General features: G+C 42.7%; 1 protein-coding gene across 1 annotated transcript in view; it reads right to left on the bottom strand.

Annotated features, from left to right (window-relative positions):
• The window catches only part of LOC143016709 (myosin-10), a 39,044-nt gene extending 23,091 nt beyond the window's left edge, over positions 1-15,953 (bottom strand). Inside the window, exons 1-5 of the mRNA XM_076171169.1 lie at positions 15,799-15,953; positions 13,625-13,989; positions 8,619-8,775; positions 1,903-1,930; positions 146-241 (exon numbers count right to left, since the gene is read on the bottom strand). Of these exons, the coding sequence (XP_076027284.1) occupies positions 146-241; positions 1,903-1,930; positions 8,619-8,775; positions 13,625-13,969 (626 nt within the window). The 5' untranslated portion in view covers positions 13,970-13,989; positions 15,799-15,953. The remainder of the gene's footprint in view (positions 1-145; positions 242-1,902; positions 1,931-8,618; positions 8,776-13,624; positions 13,990-15,798) is intronic.
• Between the last annotated feature and the right edge of the window lie 7,734 nt (positions 15,954-23,687).

The following is a 23,687-nucleotide window of genomic DNA, read 5'->3' as shown; positions in this document are numbered from 1 at the left end:
CATTTTATGAAACCGTGGGTAATGAAAAAAGATCCTCATTAGATAAATCCCCCATTAACATCATTACTTTATATAGTGAAAATGCATCTTTATCTTCTTTCTGAGCTTATGGTTTAAGGGTGAAAAGAAAATACTCACAGTAACGTTGTGATCCTTTCTTCCTTTGTGTGAGGAGGCGACGTGTGCCAGGTATTGAATGACCTTTTTGGTGTTTTCTGTCTTGCCAGCTCCTGACTCACCTCTGTGAGATCACAGATGATAACACACAAAGACAGACACATCAGAGCAGAGTGTGTGTGTGTGTGTGAAACACTGAACCAACCACTGTTCACAGTGAAGATGACAGCAGACAAAGACATACTACTATTTTTGTACGCAGTGGTAGATAAACAAGGCGGACAATAAACAGAAAAAAGGATTAGTTTCTGTTTGACCTGCCTTCTTTCCCACTATCAAACATGGCTTAATATAAAGTTAGGATGCTTATCTGACCAAATGTGTGTTCTTGTAAGTGTCAATTCAGTTCAGCAGCTGTGGTTGAGGTTTTGGGAATGTGCAGGAAAAACACTGAAGAAGAAATCTCTGTCCTCTAAGCCGTGCTAAAAGTTAGGGGTGTTAGAGTTTAGATTTAGAGCATACCTGAGGTTTTACTGTACGTGCTAATTTACATACACACGGTATGTAAAAATATTGTTTTGCTTTCAGATGGCGTAAGTGGTACAGAAAGAGTATGTGGCTTCAAGTCCATGTTGGAGCCTGTGAGAGTGTCAGTGCTGTCAGCTCCTGGCCCCTGAACAGAGGGTAATCATGGAGGGACTGCGTCAATGTCACTGCTGTTGGCCTTGGACTGCTGGGTGTTAGATTCCTCAGGTCCATTCCATCTCACGGCAGATGCCATAAAACCAGCCAGCGCTCACTTTATTCTGTGTTACTGCGAGGCTTTGTCATTTTAATGCTGACATTTATTTTCCAAATACCTTTTTAACTGCAACATCTGCATAATTTTATTAACACATTATTGTGTGCCAACATCATGTGTTTTTCCTGAGGCGGTTTTTTAAAGATACACAATCAACTTCTTCAACTTCTAGTTAGATCAACTAAAGAGTTAAATACTGCAAAAGGGAATGTGTGTTAGGATGGGAGATGGAAAGTGTAATGCAGGAAAAATAAAGTCATTACATGTTAATGTGAGGGACACGCTGAAAGGAAAGCTGCTTCTTAATCGGTGGTGCATCACGCAGTTGCCAGGGTCGATTTGGGTTCAAGTCTACCACACTTTGGATCGAGTTCTTCTGTCATTGGAGCCTTTCTGTATTGGTGTCTCACTCTCTTTTATATTTAGAAGATGATTTATGCATGTCAGGTTTAGGTAGATTTCCTATCCGTCTGCTGATATGTCTTCTGCCAAGATGTCTGTCTGGTTGTTTCTTCTACATTCCTGTCATCTGCACATACTTGTCCCTGAAATAACACCAGAGGCCTGAGTGACAGACGTGCCAGACATTTCTCAGACACGGTTTTTCTCTCTCCCCCTTCAACTAGTGTCAATCTGCTCTGTGTCACTGTCAAAGCCTCATGGGCGCCGGATTACTTGCAATATTCTGACAAAATAATAGCGGGAAACACTGCACCCTGCCATTGTACGTCAGATTATTAAGTGGAGAAGAGACTCTGATGACAGCAATGGCTGAACTATAATCTCTATGAGATCAATTTGGGTGAGGAACACTGGTACTCATTGGAAGAAGAAGTATGCAGGTCACTCTGGAAATGAGGAATCCAAAAACCTTTTATTTCCAATCATCAATACAATTCATATTGGGCCATTCAAGCAGCAAAGGACAAAAACCTGCACCTCACACTCATTATTGAAAAAGTACCAGTAAAACAAATACTCACGTGCAAAGAATGGATTGGTCCTCTCGATCTGTGGGAGATGGAGCGTTAGCAGAGGGGAGGGGGGGAGACAAAAAGATGATGAGTCATCCTCAGCACTTTGCCATTAACCCCGTGTCTACGTACATAAGTGCTCCGAGTGATATTTTCACTGCTGATCAATGACTGCATCAGCCAAATTTAATCAAAACAATAACCTAATCACCATATTAGGCATTTAAATGTGAAACCCGAGTTCCCTGTGTGCATGAACGTGCCTTCACAGGGCTCAGATGTCCTGATTTCCAGCTTGATACTCGATGCTTTCCACTGAATAACAATATAACCTTTATCTGCTCATTTCAACTCAGATATTTTGGGATTGCGACGTAAAAAAAGAAAAGCAACACTGGAATGAAGAGAAGGCTGCAGTAATTGTCAGTAATATATATGAGTTAATAGAAAGATGTAAGTCAGGCTGTGTCATTGTAATGCAGTGTTCAAACAGTGAGCCAAACCATTTGCTGTCAGGCTGATGTGCTGAGAGCGATATCCACTGCTCTGCTCATGTGTGGTGTTGGTAACTGGTATGATCTGAGGCATTCCCATGTGTGTGTGCTGTGAGCTTTAGCATGAATCAAGTCAAAGTCATCAAGGGGCCCTATGGGAAGTGTTACGGTGATGATGTCATGGGAAAACAATAGTTTCGCTTCCCATCAATCTCCCCGTGGGGGCTTGAGGCCTCCTCTTATCCTCTTATGTCACATGGCTGTGCTGAGCAGCCAGAAGTCCAAAGATTAGATAAAAGTCATCAGACTCTCTTCACTTTACTCTCCACTGACTTGGTGTTTTGCCTCAGACACCGGCCCCCGTCTGAGAGCAGTATTGGACACTGTTAACACAATATCGCTACAGCTATTTTCATTTAATCGGGCAAGGAAAGTCTGTATTGGGAGGAGATCTGTTCCGTGGTAGTGGAGACATTGTCCTGTCTCTCTGCTTGACAGGGCAGTGCCTCTTTCAGCAGATGGGTTAATCTTAGAGTTCATCAATACTGGAAGTGTATTGGAAAGTCTGCATGTTTGTAATTGAAAGGGTTACCAGTGATGCACATGGCTGCATTAGTAGATTGCATTTGGTGAGGAAAAGCCATGAATTACTCAGGAAAGGGTCTGTTCAGTCTTCTTACTTAATTACTGCAGTTTGAGAACATCACCCCCTTCTAGCCTTAATGTTCATGTCAACAGGGCCCGTTAGTTTTGTGAACTAAATGCATGAATGTGCTATGCAACGTCTGGAGTTAAGAATATCTCGAACTAGCATTTGCTTTGGATCTGAAGCTGTGTAACAGATGGACAATACAAGATCCCGATATTGCATTTTCAGCAACATGGCAAAACCTAGTTGCTGAAGATGAAATGCATTAGTGCTCTCGGGACCAGCATGCAAAGGGTCACAGATATTATATGGACATCTATTTCATTTACTGAATCAAATGAGTGAGTGTGGAGGATTTGAGGTCAAGATTCTGTTCCCACAGGGACATGCCTGAAGATTATTTACCAAAAAATGTGACATAATCATAACAGAAGCTAAATGTGACTGATCTGAGATTGCTCCAGAGAAAAGCAAAACTCAACAGGCCGTTCTGCTTTGCCTACTCTAGCTGGTGGCCTGCCAGAGTCATTTGTCACGATGTGTTCCTAGGTGAAAGGATGTAACCCCCCTCGGTCACAGACATGATATACAGAGAGTTGTATAGCATGATGTCAGAGAGAAGCCATGATTCAGGGAGGACGGCCTCTTGTGTCAATTCCAGCACCGACGCCAACTTGCCGCAGATGAATAAATCCACCGCAACAGAGGTGTTTGGGAGGGGTGAGGTGATCATTCAACCATGAGGAGAAGTTGTAATTCATGACTGTACTAATTTGGCTGAGCCTGATTAGTCCCTGATTTGCTGAACATCAGGAGGGATTCATAAAAGATCTTCTGTCGTATTCCAAAATGAGGAGAAACAATAAAATGAGTCAGTTTAAAACAACGTTGTTAATATTTCAATATGTGCACAAGGCTCCACTCTGCCAGAGGTGAAGGCTTCCTGGACTAGAAGTGCTGACTGTTTTCCTTTGGGATGGAATGATGAAAGGGGGGGGGGGGTTATCTAACTGAGGACACAGCTGGACGGCTCATCAGTGACAACCTGTGTTTCCTGGCATTGGGCAGTCGCTTCCTGCTGTTATATTCTCTAGGAACACATGCAAGTATAGTCACATTCACACAAAAACACAAAGATGGACAAATCCTTGAGCGTCTCTCCAGCAATGACGTCAACTTTAACCCTGTGCACACCGGCAGAAATACAGACACAATCTGCCACGAGTGCCCGATTCTTTTTCTGTCTCTCAACATTCATTACATTACATTACGATCATTTGGCAGACGCTTTTATCCAAAGCGACTTACATTACATTACCACCCTTCGCAGAGGGGGGAGCAATTGAGGGTTCGGTGCCTTGCTCAGGGCACCTCGGCAGGGGCTCGAACCAGCGACCCTCCTGTTCCCAAGCGGAAGCACTACCCACTGAGCCACTGCCTCCCTACGATGTATCTGTATCTCCATCACACACAAACACAACAAGCCAATGTGTCTTCCTTTATCACACTGAGTGCAGACACACTGGAGGGATGCAATGCAGCCATTGTGAGACTCCCATTCAGCTGCTTGCTGCAACATTGCTGCACCCTTACCAATGTGATCACCCTTTCCTGAAAAGATTCTGGGTGTGTTGTAGCTGAGAAGCATCTAAACCAAGGCTGTTTTGTTTCAGTAGCATTGCTGGTGTTCATCAGGAGCAGAATGAGGGTATTGCATGATTTGTATTGCTCCTGCTAGCTTCACATGACTCCATTAGTTTAGAGTTAGAGTTAGTCTTAAAGGTCATTTCCAGTTCATTACATCACTGAGATGACAAAAGTCGTACTTAAATACAATGCAAGACATTTGAGTTTCTAGAAGCTACACAAAGGCCGACAAAATGAGTGCGTCAGTGCTCTTACAACTGGTGACAGTGAAATATTTAACCACATTTTGCAGCTCTGACATGAAGACAGCAGCTCTGCATGTGACGTTTCTCCTGTGAGGAAACAGAGCGAGCTGATGTCAGTTGTGGACAGTGAGCTCATTGTGCGGATGTGGCCTGCTGGGCCCGGGGCCACGGCTCCTCACCACTATTGATAGCTAATGCCTGCATTAAGAAGCAGCAATGATGTACAAACGCTTAGCTCGGAAATCAATCCTGCACACTGCTTTGGCTGTTTCCTAAGTGTCCCAGCAGGAAGACCCCTCCACAAAAACACTGATATGTAAATAGAAGTGTAATGAAGACAAATCCACCAGCATTATGCTGCTGTCTCATTAACAGGATGAAGAAATAAGCCTGAAATGAGCCTTCATGTCCACGAAGAAAGCAGAGCTCTAATGTCCTGACTGACTGGAGTATTCTCAGAAGAAGAGATTACATTCTAGTAGAGTATTTAAAAACACTTATTTGAGCTTTAGCTGCCACTCAGACTGCTTGTAACTTCTTCATACTTTCAGGTACATAAACCATTTAGACTTTTTCTTCAGGCTTCAGTCTTTCAATAATTTTTTAAGTGCCAATTTCAAAGATTTTTTTAGCCATTCCCTATCAAAATACAGAAAAATGTCCTTCATACTTTCAAGCTGTTCTAACGTCTTCATACTTTTAGGTAGGGAAACCATTCAAATATTTTTCAGGAACAGAACGTGGAAAGAACACAGGCAGGCAAAAACAAATTTCATTTCACCAGCTTGTGAAACTAAGATCTGATGTGTTCCTGGACACGGAGGACACTGGCAAATGTGTACGAGGAAAAAAGTGTCTGAGACAAGCTCCAACTAAATCTGCAAGAAGATATTCCATGCGGGGTGACAACACCCAGAAGGTATTTGTGCTGAAAATCCACATCTCAGCAGTTCTTAGACGATTAGAAGTCCAATAAGCAAAACAAGTGGAAACAGCTGCAATGGAAATCACAACAATAAGGAATTGTCAGGAATTGTCAGGCTCTGTTTAAGGATATCGATGACAAAATGTCCAGTTCAATGGTCAAGATGTGTTCAACCTCCCACAGTAGCCATGCTATAAAACAACAAACCTGAATAAGAGAAGGTGGACATTTATCTACTCTACATGTTCTTTACTTGGAACAAGACAAAGGTGATTGTATACTTTAGTACTTGTGGAGGAGACAGGTGTGTCCCCTCCGTTTCTCAGAGGTTTAACTGTCCACTGCCACATCTGTTCCACTAATCTTTGAGAGAAAAGCTGTAAATCTGTCCTTTATCCACAGCTCTTTTAGGCATCTCTCTGAAATGTGGCGCCTCACTTATTCAATAGAACAAACAAATCTCCTGTGTGTGTGTGACGTGCTGAGGTGTTCTCAGGAGAGCGTTCCATGGTCTCTTGACCGAGGCTTCTTGTCTGGCTCTTTCAGCCTCAAACACATTACTGCTGGCTACAGACCTTATCAGAGCCAGGTGGGCCAGCATCTGCCCAGGGTATGTGCTCTGACAACAGAAGCATTCTCAAGCTAATCCAGTCTTTGTACTGTACGTTACACCCCACATCTCAATGCAGACACTATGGACACACTTTGCATTCAGTTTATTTGACCTTATATGAATATAAATCATGGAGATGACTTGTAAGATTTGACGTTTCCTTTGTTTCATACCTCCGTTAGAAAAACAAAAGAGTTGTGTTGTGAAAACCCTTACAGAGCCGAGATGGGCCTAGCTGGACTTGACCTAATGCCCTGATTAAACACCAGGGAGAGAATCAAGCTGGGGGTCTTCTCTCTACTTCCACTAAAACAAAGATCCCCTGTTTGACATCTCCACCTAGGGACACTTGCAGTGCTGTTGAAGCATGTGAAGCATATATCCACTCATGTAATTCATCACAGCTGCTGACATGACCAGCGCCTCAACATGTGTTTTCATTCAGGCAAATTCATTTGCATTTCCTTACTGCACATTTCCAGATATGATAAAATTAGCTCCTTGTGCGTCACCGACTTAACAGCGGCAGAACGGCCAGGCTAACTGTGTCAAATATCTGGACAGCTAATCACTGACAGATGTGCATAAGGTCTAGCGGTCTACTTACACACCCCGTCTTTGTGAAATACCACCTCGGTTAACCTCCCATCTGAGCACTGACCGACTCCACAGCAATGCTGAGGTAATTAACAGACGCCTGCAAGGTCTGGACAGCCTACAGCCGTGAATATGATTTGACAATTTGCACAGCTCCAAAGATCGTAAATTAAGGGAAACAAATTATTAGTCTCCCTTTGCAGGCAACTGACTGAAATCTAAACATGAAGTGTGAAACCTCACTCACCAAAACAGCAGGGATAACTAAAGCCACTAAACACAGATACATATGAAGCAGGACATTCTGTTCAATTAACCAGGTTAGTTAGTGCTCAGGGCCACAGCTGAACAGCAGCTGGCCTCTATTAATCTCCAACCTAGAAACCTATTTTTTAACCACTTAACTCTGATATGACTACAACCAGAAATAGGCTGGAGTAGCGCATCATAAATGACAGGTCAGACTAGAGTCCTTGGACATACAGGACACACGACTGACAATATTATAAGCACGGCGTAGAGATCAGTGCATAAGCTATCCCTCAGCAGAAACATTCAACACACAGAAATATGGTTCAATCAAAACGTTGCTACTTGGCAGGTCTCCCAGCCCTGCCCCCCATGTGCCTGTGTCCATCCATGCAGAGATGCAGTGTGTGGAGGCTGGAGGGTGTGAAGAAAAGGGAGGAGGTAACAACAACGAACTGGCTGGACTAAGAGACCACGCTTCACAGAATTTCAATACAGCCACAGTGGGGCTACTGTGGACAAGTGTGGCTACGCTCTAATATCATGAGCTGTAAGGACATGATACAACACAACTCACAGTGAATCACAACAAGCTATAACTAAAATCACCAACAGGACAATGACACCTGTAGTGTAAAGGAAAAGGGATTAGTAAAACAAATGTCACTGATTTTTGATTGATTTTTCCACTTGAGGAGGGTTAACGGCATCATCAAACTATGTGTTGACACTAACGAAGTTTCCTTCTCTGCACCAACGAGGGGGAAAGCAAGGACTGAAAGGACTGACGGGACTGTCCAGTTTGTCACCACCCCCACTGGTCGGCCCTCGCACACACACACACAAAGGAGCTATTGTCCAGCACAATGGGGTCACCCTCTCTGTTCTCGCTGGTCTGATCCCAGTCAGTCACTGCTCATACGGCCTGGAAGCTTGCCAGCGACCGGGCGAGGATCTTTGAAGACATCATTCAAGTGTGTGCTGCATCCACTTACAGTGTGTTTTGTTGTGAGCGAGTGGTCTCAGATAAAAAACAACAATAACTGAACCAGAGGGGTCTGTTGATGAAAAGTGTGACAAGGAAAACTGTCCAAAAAAATATTGAAAGCAAGTAAGACTGATGAAGAACAAGACTTCAAACTAAGACACCAAAAGAAGCACTCCATGGTTTAGACAAGAGGGAAGGCAGTCTGATTAAAGTGACAAACAAAACCTAAAAACCATTACCGTGACATTTAATTGTGTTTAAAGGTGGCAGGCAGATTTCATTCAAACTACCGTGTGCAGCAGTAAGATTCAGACTCACCTTGCAGCATGCACCTGTATGCAGACTCTGAGATGGCGTAGATGTGAGGGGGCATTTCGTGCCTCTTTTTCCCCCTGTACATCTCAATGATGTTCTCTGAGTAGATGGGTAGGTTTTTGTAGGGATTGATGACCACACAGAAGAGGCCGGAGTACGTCTGTGAGGGAAAGAGGAAACGCTGTCAATAGAGGCGCCGTCATTTAAACATCAAGCAAAGATCATACCGATGCAACAACAGACTGGAGATTCATTGATTTACTGTGTATTACATTATCAGACAAGTTAGGAACATCTGGGCCAAAGAAACTACCAAACTGTTCAGGACTGCAGGTGTCGTATGTTAAAATTCTTACTCCAGCACGATAAGTCTTAATATCCGGTTTCATATGAGGTTTCCTTGTGTCGGCAGAGTTTTCTTAATGATTCAAACACACAGGTGGGAATTTCCAGATGTATATGATGTAATCTGCATGTCAACAATGTCAAATATGGTGAAAATCCCTCCAAGGGCAACAGAACTCAGGCGCAGGGGTCAATGTTTTAATCCACAACAGTATATCAGTCCCTCCTCACCCATATAAAGTACAGGCCGTACTAGGCCGGCCGTGAGAGGCTTTATCCCTGACATGGCACACTGCATTACCTAAAGACTGGATGTATACAAGCAGGAGCAACCAGATTAAGATTAAGGCTTTCAGAATCACATATCAATTTCTGGGGTCAAAGGTTTTGATTCTTGATCTCTCCAGTCACGATCATGTCTCAAAATAAGATTACGATGGAAAGAGGGTGTCCAAACAATTTCACATTTTCTGTTCTCTCTGTTTGTTTTGGTGGTGCCTGTAGACACATTCCTTTAATTATGATGTCTGTGTGTGGCAGCAGGTGAGCTGGAGGAGGCCCAGGACCTGCTAACCTGGTTGCTGATCTGGAATAATGCCGCCATGACAACAGCATAATGCTAGGTGTGTGTGTGTGTGTGTGTGTGTGTGTGTGTGTGTGTGTGTGTGTGTGTGTGTGTGTGTGTGTGTGTGTGTGTGTGTGTGTGTGTGTGTGCGCGTGCGTGCGTGTGTGTGTGTGTGTGTGTGTAAGAATAGAATGACCAATAAAAAGATCACAAACGCCTTTCCAATAACATTTTTGCAATATTTCAGTAATATTGCATTCTGTCTGTCCACATAATATAATAGATCAATGTTGACACATCCGGATAGAGAGGAACAACGGGTTTTAGCTTTGGGGTGGTGGGTGGTAGAGTGTATCAGTCAGTTTGAGTGTTTGGGGTTCAGCAGATGGCTACCACCACCCCCTTCCCTTCTCCTCCTCCTCCTCCTCCTCTTCCTCTTCCTCCTCCACGTGTACAGACGCTTTAGACAGCGCTCTGGACAACAATCTGCAGAATCAGACAGCATCCCTCCATAATATTTCTAATGCCGCCTACAGGATATTTCAAAGCGCTGTCTCCACAAATTCTCATTAACACATTGCTAACTGGAACTAAGTGGCACCATCACGTGGACCTGGAGAGTTAGGGGCTGTCACATTAACCCTTTCCCAGGCCTCCTATGGCGGGCACAAAGGCAGGAAGGCAAGCAGTGTAGAGAGGGATGACTCAGCTGGCTGTCCTTCACGGTGGACCCCCAGGGTGTGTTTGGGGGATTAGAGGGGCTCTGAGGGCTCGGGGGGGACGGGGGACGTCTACATGGCCAGACAAAACTGAACACCAGCTATGTGGCTTCACGTGGTCTGTCTGTATTCTTCAGACCACATTTATGCTACTTTAATACTGAATACATTATGAGTGCTTAGAAATCCCTGGTTGACTTTTGGACTGATGAAGTCACGTTCAACCGTTCAGTGTCCACAACCACATTGAGTCCACTGCCTAAGAGAAGCTACGTTCAATTCAGAGAAATCTGTGAAGATCAAAGTTTCCTCAGCTCTCCGGGAAATGTCCACATAAATGGTGCAAAAGCGGTGCTTAGCAACAGACTATGAGCCTCTGTGTTGGAAGAAGAGAGGACATTTTCTGGAGGCTCTGCTGCTCTTTACTTTGACAAAGCACGGCTAAAAGGGTTTCTCACTCTCATGGTGCAATGTGTTGAGGCGCTGTTTTAGGGTTTCAATGCCTAGAACTAGGGATAGGTGTGTGTGTGTGTGTGTAGTTAATAAGCAAACAGACTATGGGAACATGTGGGCAAATACTGATGTTTAACTGATCCAAATAGTAAAATACACATTATATTATCATTATATATTATAGTATAAGTAATTTTGTAATGATAAATGAATTATTTGTGGCACCATCATGATCCACATGTGGGAGCAGAGAAACAACTTCTGCACACATATTTGTCTTGATAAACTAAACACCAGGGGAAAGACGTGCGTTATGGGTTCTGCTGTAATCACACCAACCCAATAAACAGACAAACAGTCTGCAGATAAAGGAATAATCGGCCATAACTATCCACACAAAGCTCTAAGCCTGGAGCTGTGATCCATCCTCTTCAAGCTCTGCATTCTGTACCACTATTGCATTTAAGCATATGCATTCAATGATTACAAAAACAGCATTATATTCAGTCGGCCTTTCTCATGGGCCACTGGGCTTGACCACATGGTACACGATAATAATCCAGTAATAGACCAATAGACCAAAGACCAGATCTGCTAACCATCACAATTATAAAGCAGGATTTGAGTAAAGGAGTCCTTAAACTCTATTTTACTAATGTCAACATTTTAGAATCATAATTATCAGCCATCACCAAAGATGTCGTCTAAGATAAATGTGGCTGCAACATCAACAACCATCACAAGGATAGACAATGAACAAACTTAAAAAGATACCATATTGGAAACATGGTAATAGAGCAAAGTCATTGTCGGAATATGCAAATTGGAACAGAGAGGCAGAGAAGAAAACCACAGGAGTATTCAAAGCAACTCTGCAGAACAAAGAAAACATTGAAGTTCTTCTTTTAATTAGGGCTAAGCGTCATTTTTCTGACAGCGGGTCTCGAAAAAACGTCAGTTATTTGAGCAGACAGCTGTATCTTATCAGTGAGCACAAAGGACTGTGTTGAGGCGCTCTGCTTACAGGGTGACTCAGCACCCGGCCTTAGCTGAGGGATGCGGCTGGGGTCAATTCTTCCTCCATTTAAAAAGACAATCAATCCAATAAATTACAAATAAATATTGTAACTACTTTGAATTAAAAGCAAGGACACAGTGTGCAGAAGACACTTTAAACATTCACAACATATCTGCAGAATTATCATTATTACTTTCATTAGATAGCACTTATTTTACAATTTCCCCTCATGAGGCAGCGTCAGTGGAGCTGCCAGTGATCATGGTGAGGCCATCAAGTGGCAAACAACTGATCCACATAACAGCCACAAACGGACCAGAATAACCTTTTGGCACGGAGCCATCAGAAGCCACATGGCAGAGCTCACAATGCTGCACTTGCGCCCGGTGACCACATTCCACTCTCTTAATTAGCCAGCTACTGCTTACACACAGGGCACATTTTTGACTTTTTCCTGCCACAGGGAAAAAAAACGTATTTACTTACAGCGTGGAACAAAAGAACAGATTAAAACACTAATTCAGTTCAATTCGAGAGGCCAGTTTCACCATTGAAACATGTATACACTTATTATTATTATTACTATTATTAATTAATTAATCATTCACATTCTGACATCAAAATCTTGGAATCTATTAAATCACGATCTTCAACAGTACAATTTCATAAGGTTTAAGTGGGAAATCAAAGAGATAATGCACTGAACAACACTCAACGTGGACATTGCAAAACAATGTTGTTATGTACATCATCATTAACCTTTCAAAACTCATGAACTCATCCTGAAAGCTTTTAATCCTTCATCTTGGTCTCCGAGGCGAAAAAAACCACAAGAATGTTTTCAGTGGGAAGAGTGGAGAAAGACAAACTGCAGCCCTGCTCCCCTCTAAACGCAATATAACCTGAAAGCTGTACGACAAAGGGAAAACACATTAAACTGCTCTGTCTTTGGGAGCTACCGTAACTGATTCTGGCAACAACAGACAATACTCCTCCGAAGCAGATTCTTAACATGTCAGCTTTTCATCAGTCCATTTCATTCATATGCATTCAATCATTATTAAGATGTCAATGTTATTTTTGGTGAGTGGAGAGATGAGCCAGAGGAGAGCACTGACACTGTCTGGGTTCTATTTATCCAGGAGCAACTAAGTTACAGGGCAATATGACTGTAGAGTGGCTGCACAGTGCAGGTTATACCTACTATGACCCTGCTCACTCCTGTCTTTGTGACGGGGCCTCTTGTGTGGACCCCTGAGCCCTCGCTTCCTCTCTAGGTCTCAGGTGGCCCACAAGCTCCCTGTCTAGGCTATTCCAGGAATGCGCGTCACTAAGTGGGTCATGATCGCAGGGGAAATCAGCTGCCTTTGTAGGACATGATGACTTATTCATTAAAGGAATCTTCAGAATGCCGAGACAGAATAGCAAAATGCTTTGGATAACATTTTCAGAGGTTATGATTAGTCCAGTCAAGTATAACGAGCCTGTAACTGTAAATACAAATGTTTGGCAATAATGTGATAGAATGTAGCAACCAAATAGGCAACCCCCTATAGCCAGCTAGTGATTGCTCTTCTCCAGCCCAAAATATTGTGCACTTGAGAGAGTGACAAGAGTTGTAGTACTACTAGTAGAAGCATGAAACCACAGGCCAGCTCAATGCATTATCAAATAAGAAACTGAAGCTCCTTTTTGTTGCTGCTCAATTCCATGATCTCATCTTTCATTCTTAAACCACTAGGATGGGTACACTTTGACCAACATTGTTAATTTTGAAATATGGAGATTGACACTGTATTATTTTTGCTTTGTAAGGGCAGACAAGGTTGTGCACATAAAAATCTGGGGAACAGAATAGTAGAATCTGAAAACAAATGTCTTGGAGTGGTTATGAATTCAGAACACTTACATAGATGAGGCCAGAGTAGTAGCGGTCCTTGAGGTTGTGCAGCACCGAGGCCTCATTCAGGCACGTAAGCTCAGCCATGTCCTCCACTTTGCTGAACTTGGGCGGATTCATCTTCTGGATGTCGTCTTTGTTGACCACCGCTTTCTTCCCGTTCTCCGCCAGCTCCACCACCACCTCGTCTCCACGCTCCTCACGAATACTTGCGGCTTCAAAGCCATTGCGCTCCGAGGGGATCCATACCAACCTCTTAGCAGTCCAGTCGGCCTGTGAAGCGGGGTTGTAGACCACGGCTCTGTCCACAAAGAGGTACCGCTCCGGGTCCTCTTGCCCACTCCGCTGTGACATCACTGAACACACTGGGCCACCTACAGTTAGGAGAAGAGCACAGAATGTAGTTGACGACAAGAAGTTGCTATAAATAAAATGAACTGCTGTGATTCAAATCATAATTTGTGGTACAGCAAGCGACAATGTCATAGTAGTTATCTTGTTTTAGACGGCGAGAATACACACATGCAAGATACCTTTATAGAATGTACAGTACTACTTAAATAAAATAATAAATATGGGGGCCATCTGGAAAAGAACTCTGAATATTCCTCTCTTGAAAAGACAAACAAAACATCTGAACACTGCCCTTGTGTGAATTACTTGCATTTTATCTTAAAAGATGGGTTTAAATACTGAGATTTCTTTCCTTTAAAGACGTGCAAGTGGTTTCCAACAGTATTTGTGTAGCCCACACAGACCAGCCCACGTTTAACTTCACCATCTCAGCCAAAACACATAGGAGGCCCTGACCGTGTTACATAATCCAAACGTGGATTTAACATATAACAAAGCAATATCTATCAATTCTATTAGATAAATGACCTCAGACTAGCCTCTCTCACAATTCTGTGCAAGATAGAGAGAGAGAATAAATTAACGTTGTATATTATTATTAACATTTTGATACCTTTGACCTGTTATGCTGGATTGCAGGTACAATTGAAACGGTCATGTGTCAGCATTGTCTTTGTTTCTTTATTACTCTCAGTTCACATTATACTTTGGTAGACAAATCCACAAATCCAGCACAGTGGTGTGGACGGGTCAAGTAACAAAGTGTATTGGAAATAATTGACAGCTGTAGTGACACAAACTCCATCTCCATGATCCAATATCAAGTCTGATGACAGTATCAGTGGAAAAAGCAGACAAGTCTATAATCTTTCATGGAAGCTGTGGATCACTGGAGGCTGAGTCTGAGGCTGAGTCTGACAGGTGACAGGAGGCGTGCTCATGTCAGCCGTGATCCAGGAGGAGTTCACCACTTCAGGTTGCCTCCTGGTAATCTGAAGTATGACACACGCTCAGATATTTAACCAGGCTGCAATGGAGTTTTAAGATTACAACAAGCAGTAGTTAGACCCGAATGTGGGTCAGGTCACGGGGTAGAGGATCAGGCTGGCTGCTGGCTGACCGCCGTGTCCCCGCATCCCCTCACTCTGAGCTGGGGAACAGAACAGTTACTTTCATCCCCCCCTTCCGGCTCCAGGCAGCGGGGAAATCAATCAAAGCCCCATCCCCGAGTGGATATTCCGGCGAGAAATTGGGATTATCTCTGGGAACAGTTAGTCACCAGTTGATAACCGGCCAGGCCAAACAGCTGCACCGGCTAGGTTAGCTAGCTTAGCTCAAAGTTGGCGTGCTGTGCTGGATATCGAACCCGCTCGAAAAGATGCAGCCCGGGATTTGAAAGTGGCAGAACGCAATTGGGAGACGATATTTGGTATTTTCTAACTTTCGTAATTCAATAGATACATTTTTTAAGAATAGGTCAGATTTTTTGATGTAATTCACCTAAGATAAAATAAACAGTCTCCTACATCATGGGTGTGTGCGGCTCAGAGGACGCCAGGGTGCGGACAATGACCGCACCGCTTCTCCGCAGAGCCCAAACATTCAACTTCTGGGACGAATATCCGACGCTCAACACAATAATTTCAGATTTATTCACACAAAATGCAGCGCCAGCCCGGCTCTGCGGCGCAGGCTAACATTAGCAAAGCTGGTGGCCCTCCATCATTGAAAAGTCATGGCACAATAATCCGCTAGCTAACACTTCGAGTCCCTGCTAACCAGCACATCCCTGTGAAGGCGAGCGGCCGGCGGCTTTCTGCTCAACTCACCAGACGAAGCAGAGAATGAAGCGCAGTCCAGATATTTAGTATTTCCACAGAGATAATGTATCAGTCCTTCAGTGTGCGCTCGGTTCTTCCCTTCTCCCTGCCGTTCTCTCTCTCTCTCATCAGTGGTCCTCCCCCACCATCCAGCACCCGCTCAACCAAACCCTCGCCGGCCAGCCAGGACGATGCACCGCGGCACTCTGTAGGGGAACGCCCACAATCCAAATCTGGAATATGATTGGCTCTCAAACGCCGCCGCCTCACCGCCATTGGTTCAAAAATCATCTCCATCGCAAAAGTTTGATACTTGCGCCCACCGGGCACCAACAACACCTGCAGAGCGGTGGATGCAGCTGAAGCTCCACACGCTTCAACACGATTTGGTTTTATTTATATATAGTTATGTTCATTCCTGAGAACGAAATTAGCTGTAAGTTATCCACCATAATCATGCAAACCTGTTTTATAGCTAACTATGAAAAGTATCATATACTCTTAATGGAGTGGTTCTCAAACTGCTTTGTGTTATAACGGGTGTACTTGAAGCGCCCCCTGGTGGTTAATGCAGGTGAAAACAATCACAATGTATATTTATTCAACATTCTTTCAATATTTTGCATGATTTCAACAGGTATGAGGTCTCACTCGTATTTGCACACCAAACAAGTGAAACCTAATCTGAAGAAAATTGTTGGTCTCTGCCCGTTACATGTGAACCCCGGTTCAGTTCATTGTAAGTGAGGATACATGTTTTACCCTCGACCAAAATGATAACCAGACGGACAGATGTTACCAAGTAAATTCATACACAAATTCATAAAGTTGCTGTATCATAATCTACATTGAGATTAAAGGCACAATAACATTGCAACATAATAAGCAACATGGGTCATTGACTTGTTGAGGTGGTACCTTTTTGCTCATTCATAATACAATTCGTGTTTTAAAACACTGCCCTCTGTTGAGGGAATTTAGACATTGCTTGTCCCTCACACGGGTCCATATTAACTGGCCATATGAAGAGCCAACAACCCGCAGTGAGTTATTTCAGTCAGTAGATGTCAGAGTAAGTCAAGGCAAACATAACAAATGACTAAAGACTGTATTTTGCCAGAAGAATCTCCATAACTCACAAGAAGAAAATCAAACGTTTATCAGTTCATCAGGGTTTGACTCATCTCCTTTCTCATTTTAAACTTAATCAAACTTGAAAAGCCTTATACTCCTTATCACTCCTTTAAATGAACATTTTCATCCTTTTCTTCTTTTCTTAACCTATTTCAAATGGCTAATGTAAGGGGATTGTGAGCCATTTTGGTAAGGTAGTTTTACCTGGTAGTCATTAAACCTGTATTATTTTCATGAATTTAGATAACAGCACCAGTTGATCATTTCAGACTGGCATTAGGATGGGGGGCCTCCCCGTGTTCACACCGGTTTCCTCCGGGTGCTCTTGTTTCTCACATCTCAAAGACTTGTGGGTTTGGTGACCTCGCTGAACTGGAAACTCTAAACTGCCTGTAGGTGTGAGTGTGAGTGTGAATATTGTCAGTTTGCATTAGACTGGTTGGAACTTTCCAAATGATTGCTGGGATATCCACTGTGACTGCACAGGATAAAAGGGAATAGAATATGGACAGATGACAAAGTGTCTCATTGTTATGATGTAAATGTAAGAGATAGGTTTGTCACAGAGCATCAGACAGAAAACACCATGCTCAGAGTGAGGCAGAGTGGTTGCAGCATGATGCTTTAGGCCTGCTTCTCTTCTCTTCTGGTGGGACAAGGACCAGTTATCACAGCAGGGTTAAGGAGTAACTCCACAAATCAAGATATTTTAGCACAAAACCTGCCAATACATCAATCTGATGCACATAAGTGAAAGGATTGGAATGGTTTAGTCTCATCCTTCTGTCTGTCTGTCCCCCTATTTCTGTCTTTCATTCATGCTGTGACGCACATGTAATGATGACTCATCACCAGGTCTCTGGAGACAAAATATTTTCTCTCTAGCCATCTGAGACGCACCTGCAGCATGCAGCGTCCCATTACAGTTTAAACTAATCTCCATCCCCAGTGAAAATGCCTCAGTTGATGAGTTTTTGAATGTCACTTCTGAATGAATGAATGAATAAATCGCTGACATTTTTAGGTCCACAGGCATCACACTCAAGGGTACATGACTGCTACTGCACTGCATAGATCCTGTATATTTCTACCTGGTGTGTGTGTGTCTGTCTGTGATAACATTGTGCAATATGATTAACTACCGGACAGTGGGGAGAATATGGTATTTAAGAGAAGCAGGCGTTTGTTACTCTCAAAGCACGTCAACAATATTGCAAGAAAACAAAAAGGATACTGGCTGTGCTCAGATAAGAAACATACAGCAGCATCTTGTAAAAAGGCAGTGAAAATTCCAAACACGTAAAGAATCAGAGGAGGGGGAAAAGAAGTGAACCTAAAAAGCCTTAATTTACATGGCTGCCAGCCAACGTGGTTCCAATCTCAACTTCTTCAAGGAACACTCTTTGTGTTAGTAAAAGGAAACATTCAAAAAGCTAAGGTTTCAAATGCTTCCATTGACTTTGAACCACAATAAGGTTTTTCTTGATGGTTTCCTATTTTGGTGAATTAAAGTCATCATAGTATCTGTCAACCATGCTTATGTAAGTGATGTATTATTTCCAAGCATGTATCTAATTTATGGAATTACTCACCTGCTGTCACTTGAAAACATCTTTTTGAGGCTTTTAATGGTATTTAGACATTGAAATGGAAAGTTTATAAAATATCACCAAAATATGTGTATAGTTGGTAAAAGGAAAGCATTTCGTGATCTGTGACAGCATGGGAATTTCTGTCTTCATACGGTACAATAATACAATAAGACATTAATTAAGGTTCAAGAAGTCCAGAGTGTAGTTCCGGAAGGTGGACGTACCGAGGCATGTAATCTCCTTGTCAGTTTCTCTCTGGTTCCTTGTCATGAGAGGCAAAGGGGGTGTTTGATCATTTCCATAGTAACCATTTCAAACCCACTGCTGTTGTTAAAGCAGCACTAGCAGCCACAGATGTCTTGTTGTTCTTACAAGGAATAGTAAAAAAAAAGAAAAAGTCATCACAGCTTCATTACAACTGACACAAATCTTAAAACAGGGCAGAAGTGGCATACGGAGCTGTGGGAGTCCTTAACAAACCCATTAGATATCTGCACCTGCATACACTAACTAAGGGAAAGCAGGGATTCTGCCTGTACACTTTTCTCTGCAACCAAACCAACCGACATTGAAGGTATGATGAAATTATCTGTAAAGATGGCATACGACAAATGTCCTCTCTTTTGTTTTCAGTTGTTCAGTTGTGATCAGATCAGTGTATCTGGAGGCGCACACGCAGAAACACCGGTCAGAGAAATGAGATAGGAGAGAAGGATGATGACCCAGTGGGAGGAGTAAGAGGATTGCACAACAATGCCTTATCAGATTCTGCATCATACCTGGATAAGCCAGCAGATAAGAGAGACATGGGTCACACAGTTCAAATCGTTCATGAAATACAGATGTAGGTTCTATTATGGTTGCACACGAGACATTTTTTAAAAGCAAAAGGATTGTAAAAACACGCTTTTGGATAAATTACATTATTTGGCTGCATTTCCATGAGTTGGGAGCTTGTTCATTCCAATGTCTCAGCTGGTGCCTGCAAGCAAAGCACTGAACAGAGCTTGATGACACTGAGGGGCATCCGAAAGTCTATGAATGTCCAAATAAGCACGTTTAGTTTATTTACTGCACAATAAGGTTTAAATATGGGTGCATACAGTAACACCAGTATGTACTTCATGTAAGTGTGTAAGAAATCAGATGCACGTAATCGTCCAATCCTGTGTAGCTCTTTTTCAGCAGTGAACGAAACACTGTTCGATTTAATTAATATCAACAGGTGCTTGTAAGTATGTGTGTGTGTGTGAGAGAGAGAGTGTGCGTGTGTTTGTGTCAGTGTGCGTGTATGAGTCTACTTGTGAAATTCCACTAAGGATGACAAAGTGTGACAGACAGCTGCTGGATGTTTTCACCTTCCTATCCACTGAATGCACGACATCCAGCTCTACGTGACACTTTGTCACTCATGTAGGTTAATTAAGTGTTTAGGCTCCTCATAACTCTGCAGGTTGTTGGCCTGTTGCTAAGAAACAGCAGGAAGAAGAGGATGTGCGGCTCCAGCTAATTGGTTGTATAAGGTCCATGCTATAAGGTTACTGTCATAAGCATAAAATGGTGAAAAAAGTTTCCTACTGTAGCCATATGTTGATTTGGTTTATAAATTGCTTAGAATGATTAAATCAATTCACAGTGTAAGTCAATATACTCTATCACAACAATAGTCTTCAAGGATTGCAGTATGCCGACGTCTTTCACTACTACAGCAATTACAAAAGGTACAAAAGTACGGTGTGTGTGGAGGTTTTATTCTACACCCACACAGGTTTACCCATTGTGCTGACGCAAAGCTAACAGATGATCAGGGAGCTCCAATTAAACTTGGACTGAATCACCAAGAGATCGACCGATGAATCAGAGGGGCTGTGATGTTAAAGACTTTCCACTGAAATAGGATCATGTGTGAGACTTATTATTTCTTTACAGCACTTTCCTTGCTAAATTGGACATACAAGGTTTCTCACACCACGGAATAAGTAAAGTCTGAACCATTCCTGAGTACTTTTACTTTGGATATTTCCATACATTTCACTGCAGACGTTAACACTTTTCCTACATTTTTGAGCTCGGGGGTGTTATACCAATGTGACACTTTTACTTCAGCAGTGGATTTAATTACTTCTCCCAACATTGGCGATATTCCCTATGGCAGTGTGTATGTATCCTAAAATGTGTGGAGAATGACTCATCCACCTGCACTGCAATGCAGCTGTGCACACTGCAGGAGAGAGAGATACACACGGCACAGTGTGTGTCAGTATGTGGCGTGTGTTTGTTTGTGAAGCGTGAGATGCTTTTGTTACGTACAGTATCACATAGAACATAATGTTCTCATCTGACACTTGTTGCCATGACGATGACACGAGCCATTATAACGCCTGTGAGTAAGCAGTATTCATGCCATGTAACCTCTACCACCTCCCCATCCCTCCTATTAAAATCGGACAAAATATGCTCAACATGTCTGTCATTCTGCAAACAACCTCCGCATATTGAAAACTTCTGGGAATTCCTTTAAACTTCACAATAATCTTTGAGATTAATAGATAAGTGTCTTATCAGTGATCCTAATGAACAGCAGGTCAGCTTCATTAGACATCAGTTTCAGAGATGGACTGCTGTTGTTTGAGTTCACCTTGAGTGCTGAGAAAGCACCAAGAACTCCCATGGTGGAAAACTACACTGTGTAGCTTTACACATCAGTGCTGATGTGTTCACCAGCAGCAAATGTGAGCTATATCGGCTTCTTAACTGGCTGATTTGCTGTCTGACTAACAGATCCCCCCTGCAGTTACAACAATTACACTGGCAGGATGGAGCCAATGCTTTAAAGCTGCATGATTTACACCAAGTGCCAAAACAAAATAAGAAACCCATCCCATCCCACTCGAGCAAAACATATTCCATCTTTAGAAAGATCAAGATATGTGAGTAGAGAAGGGACGATTAGTTTTTAACATCATAAATAAAGAAAACACACACACACACACACACACACACACACAAACTCATGGTTACATTTGCGGGGGCTGTGATCATTTCACTTTTGCAAGCAGACTCACATTTACATGAACTTACTACTTGACATAATGAGAAGGAGATAAGCAGAGAGGCAAACTCAGGACCTGACAACCCGCTGCATCTGAATCATCTGATTATTTTGGTGGTGACGCTGGAGAGCAGTTTGAGGACACGTTGCGAGGGTGAGATGAAAGAAGTGGAAGTAGCCTGAGAGAGTGAAGAGAGGGAGGAACATGGGGACTCAGAGTTTGTTTTTTTTAAAGAGAGGACATCAGCTTTCTTACTCCTGTTGGTGACTTCTGGAAGGAGTTAATAGAATGTGGCAACCTGCCAAGAAAAAGCAGAGGAACAGCCCACACACTCATTAACGGTGACTGTGATGTTGAGCACTGGTGTCATTTGGAAAACTCTGAACTGAAGAGAGGTGACATCAGAGACTAAAGACTGTCCATCATGGCAGAGTAGGGACGGAATAAGACCAAAAGTCAAAGGAATCAGATCCTTCTTTAACATCAGCCGCCGCCGCCGCAGCAACAACAACATCACCATCATCATCACCACCACCACCATCTTCGTCCTCATTATCAAGCTTGGAACAAAAAAAAGCGCAAACTAAATCAAAGAAATAGACAATGTTAATGTGGTTGTTTAATTTTGTGGTTTTATGGCGATGTATGTCTTCAGTTCCCCCCTTCCAAGTAGTTTGAGTGCAAGAGTGGAACAGGAACAGGAAGTTATTTACTGAATGGAACCAGTGATTTCTGCAGGGATATATAGATTTATGACTGCGCAGCATTCAGGTTGATTCCCCCCATGCGGACATGATCACGTACATACATTTGCAAAAAGATGAAAATGTTTTCATTGAGCCACATACATTTGTCTTGCCTGAAAGACATAATAAAATGAGAATAACCCTACCTAACCGTACCTTTGCTACTTCCTGTTTCATATTTTGTGGGGGTATACATGGCAACAAGTTGGGCAGGGTGGAAAGATCCCTTTGCACTTTTCAGTCCATTTCCCCACAAATTGCACATTTATGCCTTTAGTCATATTCAATACTTGAACCAACATGATAGTACATCAAACTAAAGTCTGTGAAAGCTCAGTTTACACATTGGAAGTGGCTTGCTAAAGGGCACTCAAGCAGACAGATGAGACGTTTTTTTATCAAGGTAGTTAATGAAGGTTAATTAAAGGAAAACAATGTTTTTAAAGATTTTTGGGGGGATATTTAATCTTTATGTGACAGTTGATATTTAAGAGACACAGGAACAATGGGGAGAGACAAAAGTGGGACGACATGTAGCAACGATTCATGACCAGATTCCAACTACAACCCATCGAAAAGAGCTGAGATTTGACTATAAATACATCATATTGGATTCATTATCTTCTGCCTATGCGATCATTTTCTGGTGTCATCAGACCAGAATCTGAAGCAGCCAGGACACCTTTCACTCACTGTGCCCACACTGCATTACTACTGGTACCTCTTAGCTGGATTATCTCACACAGTTTATGTAATGGCCATGCATTATTTCTATTAACATGGGATGTCACCTCTAATCATCTGTACCATAGCACATCAAACATATGCTGTTAAATATTTTGAACACATCAAACTTTACTAACAGATCTTCGGTTGAACATTGTTTACAAAAGTTGGTCTCACCTACTTTTGCAGGCTTTGCAACATTGAATCTGATTTTGCTTGGTTTGTGGCCCAAATGAGGGCTGAATGCATTCCAATCCTGTTGCTGTTCCATGTTACAGCTACACAAGGCAACTTCCTGTTTTAATGTTCTTGCTCCCGCCCCCCAGACATTTGTGACCAATGAGCAGAGAGAGTGATCACACATGGAGTTTGATGCTAAACTTCAATTAGTTCAACTATTTTATGTGAACCTAATCCAAACCCAGGGTGATGCTACTAAAGTAACTCAGCCCGAGAGCAGATGATCAATTTGTAAACAACCTTGAACTTCCAGGTAAGAATGAGACGGGATCTTGAGGTAAGAGTAACTTTATTACATTTGCATCCTTGAGAACATTTAAGAACCCTGAGCCCTGTTCATTTTACAGACAGGACTTCCCCAACAAATATACAGAGCATGCAGCCTTTGCTTTAGAATAAAGTGAGAG

The sequence above is a fragment of the Genypterus blacodes genome, unplaced genomic scaffold, assembly GCF_046128005.1.
Source record: "Genypterus blacodes isolate CSIRO-AG114 ecotype Tasmania unplaced genomic scaffold, CSIRO-AGI_Gbla_v1 ptg000240l_1, whole genome shotgun sequence".
In the NCBI taxonomy this organism is placed as follows: domain Eukaryota; kingdom Metazoa; phylum Chordata; class Actinopteri; order Ophidiiformes; family Ophidiidae; genus Genypterus; species Genypterus blacodes.
This window is presented reverse-complemented; position numbering and strand designations above follow the sequence as displayed.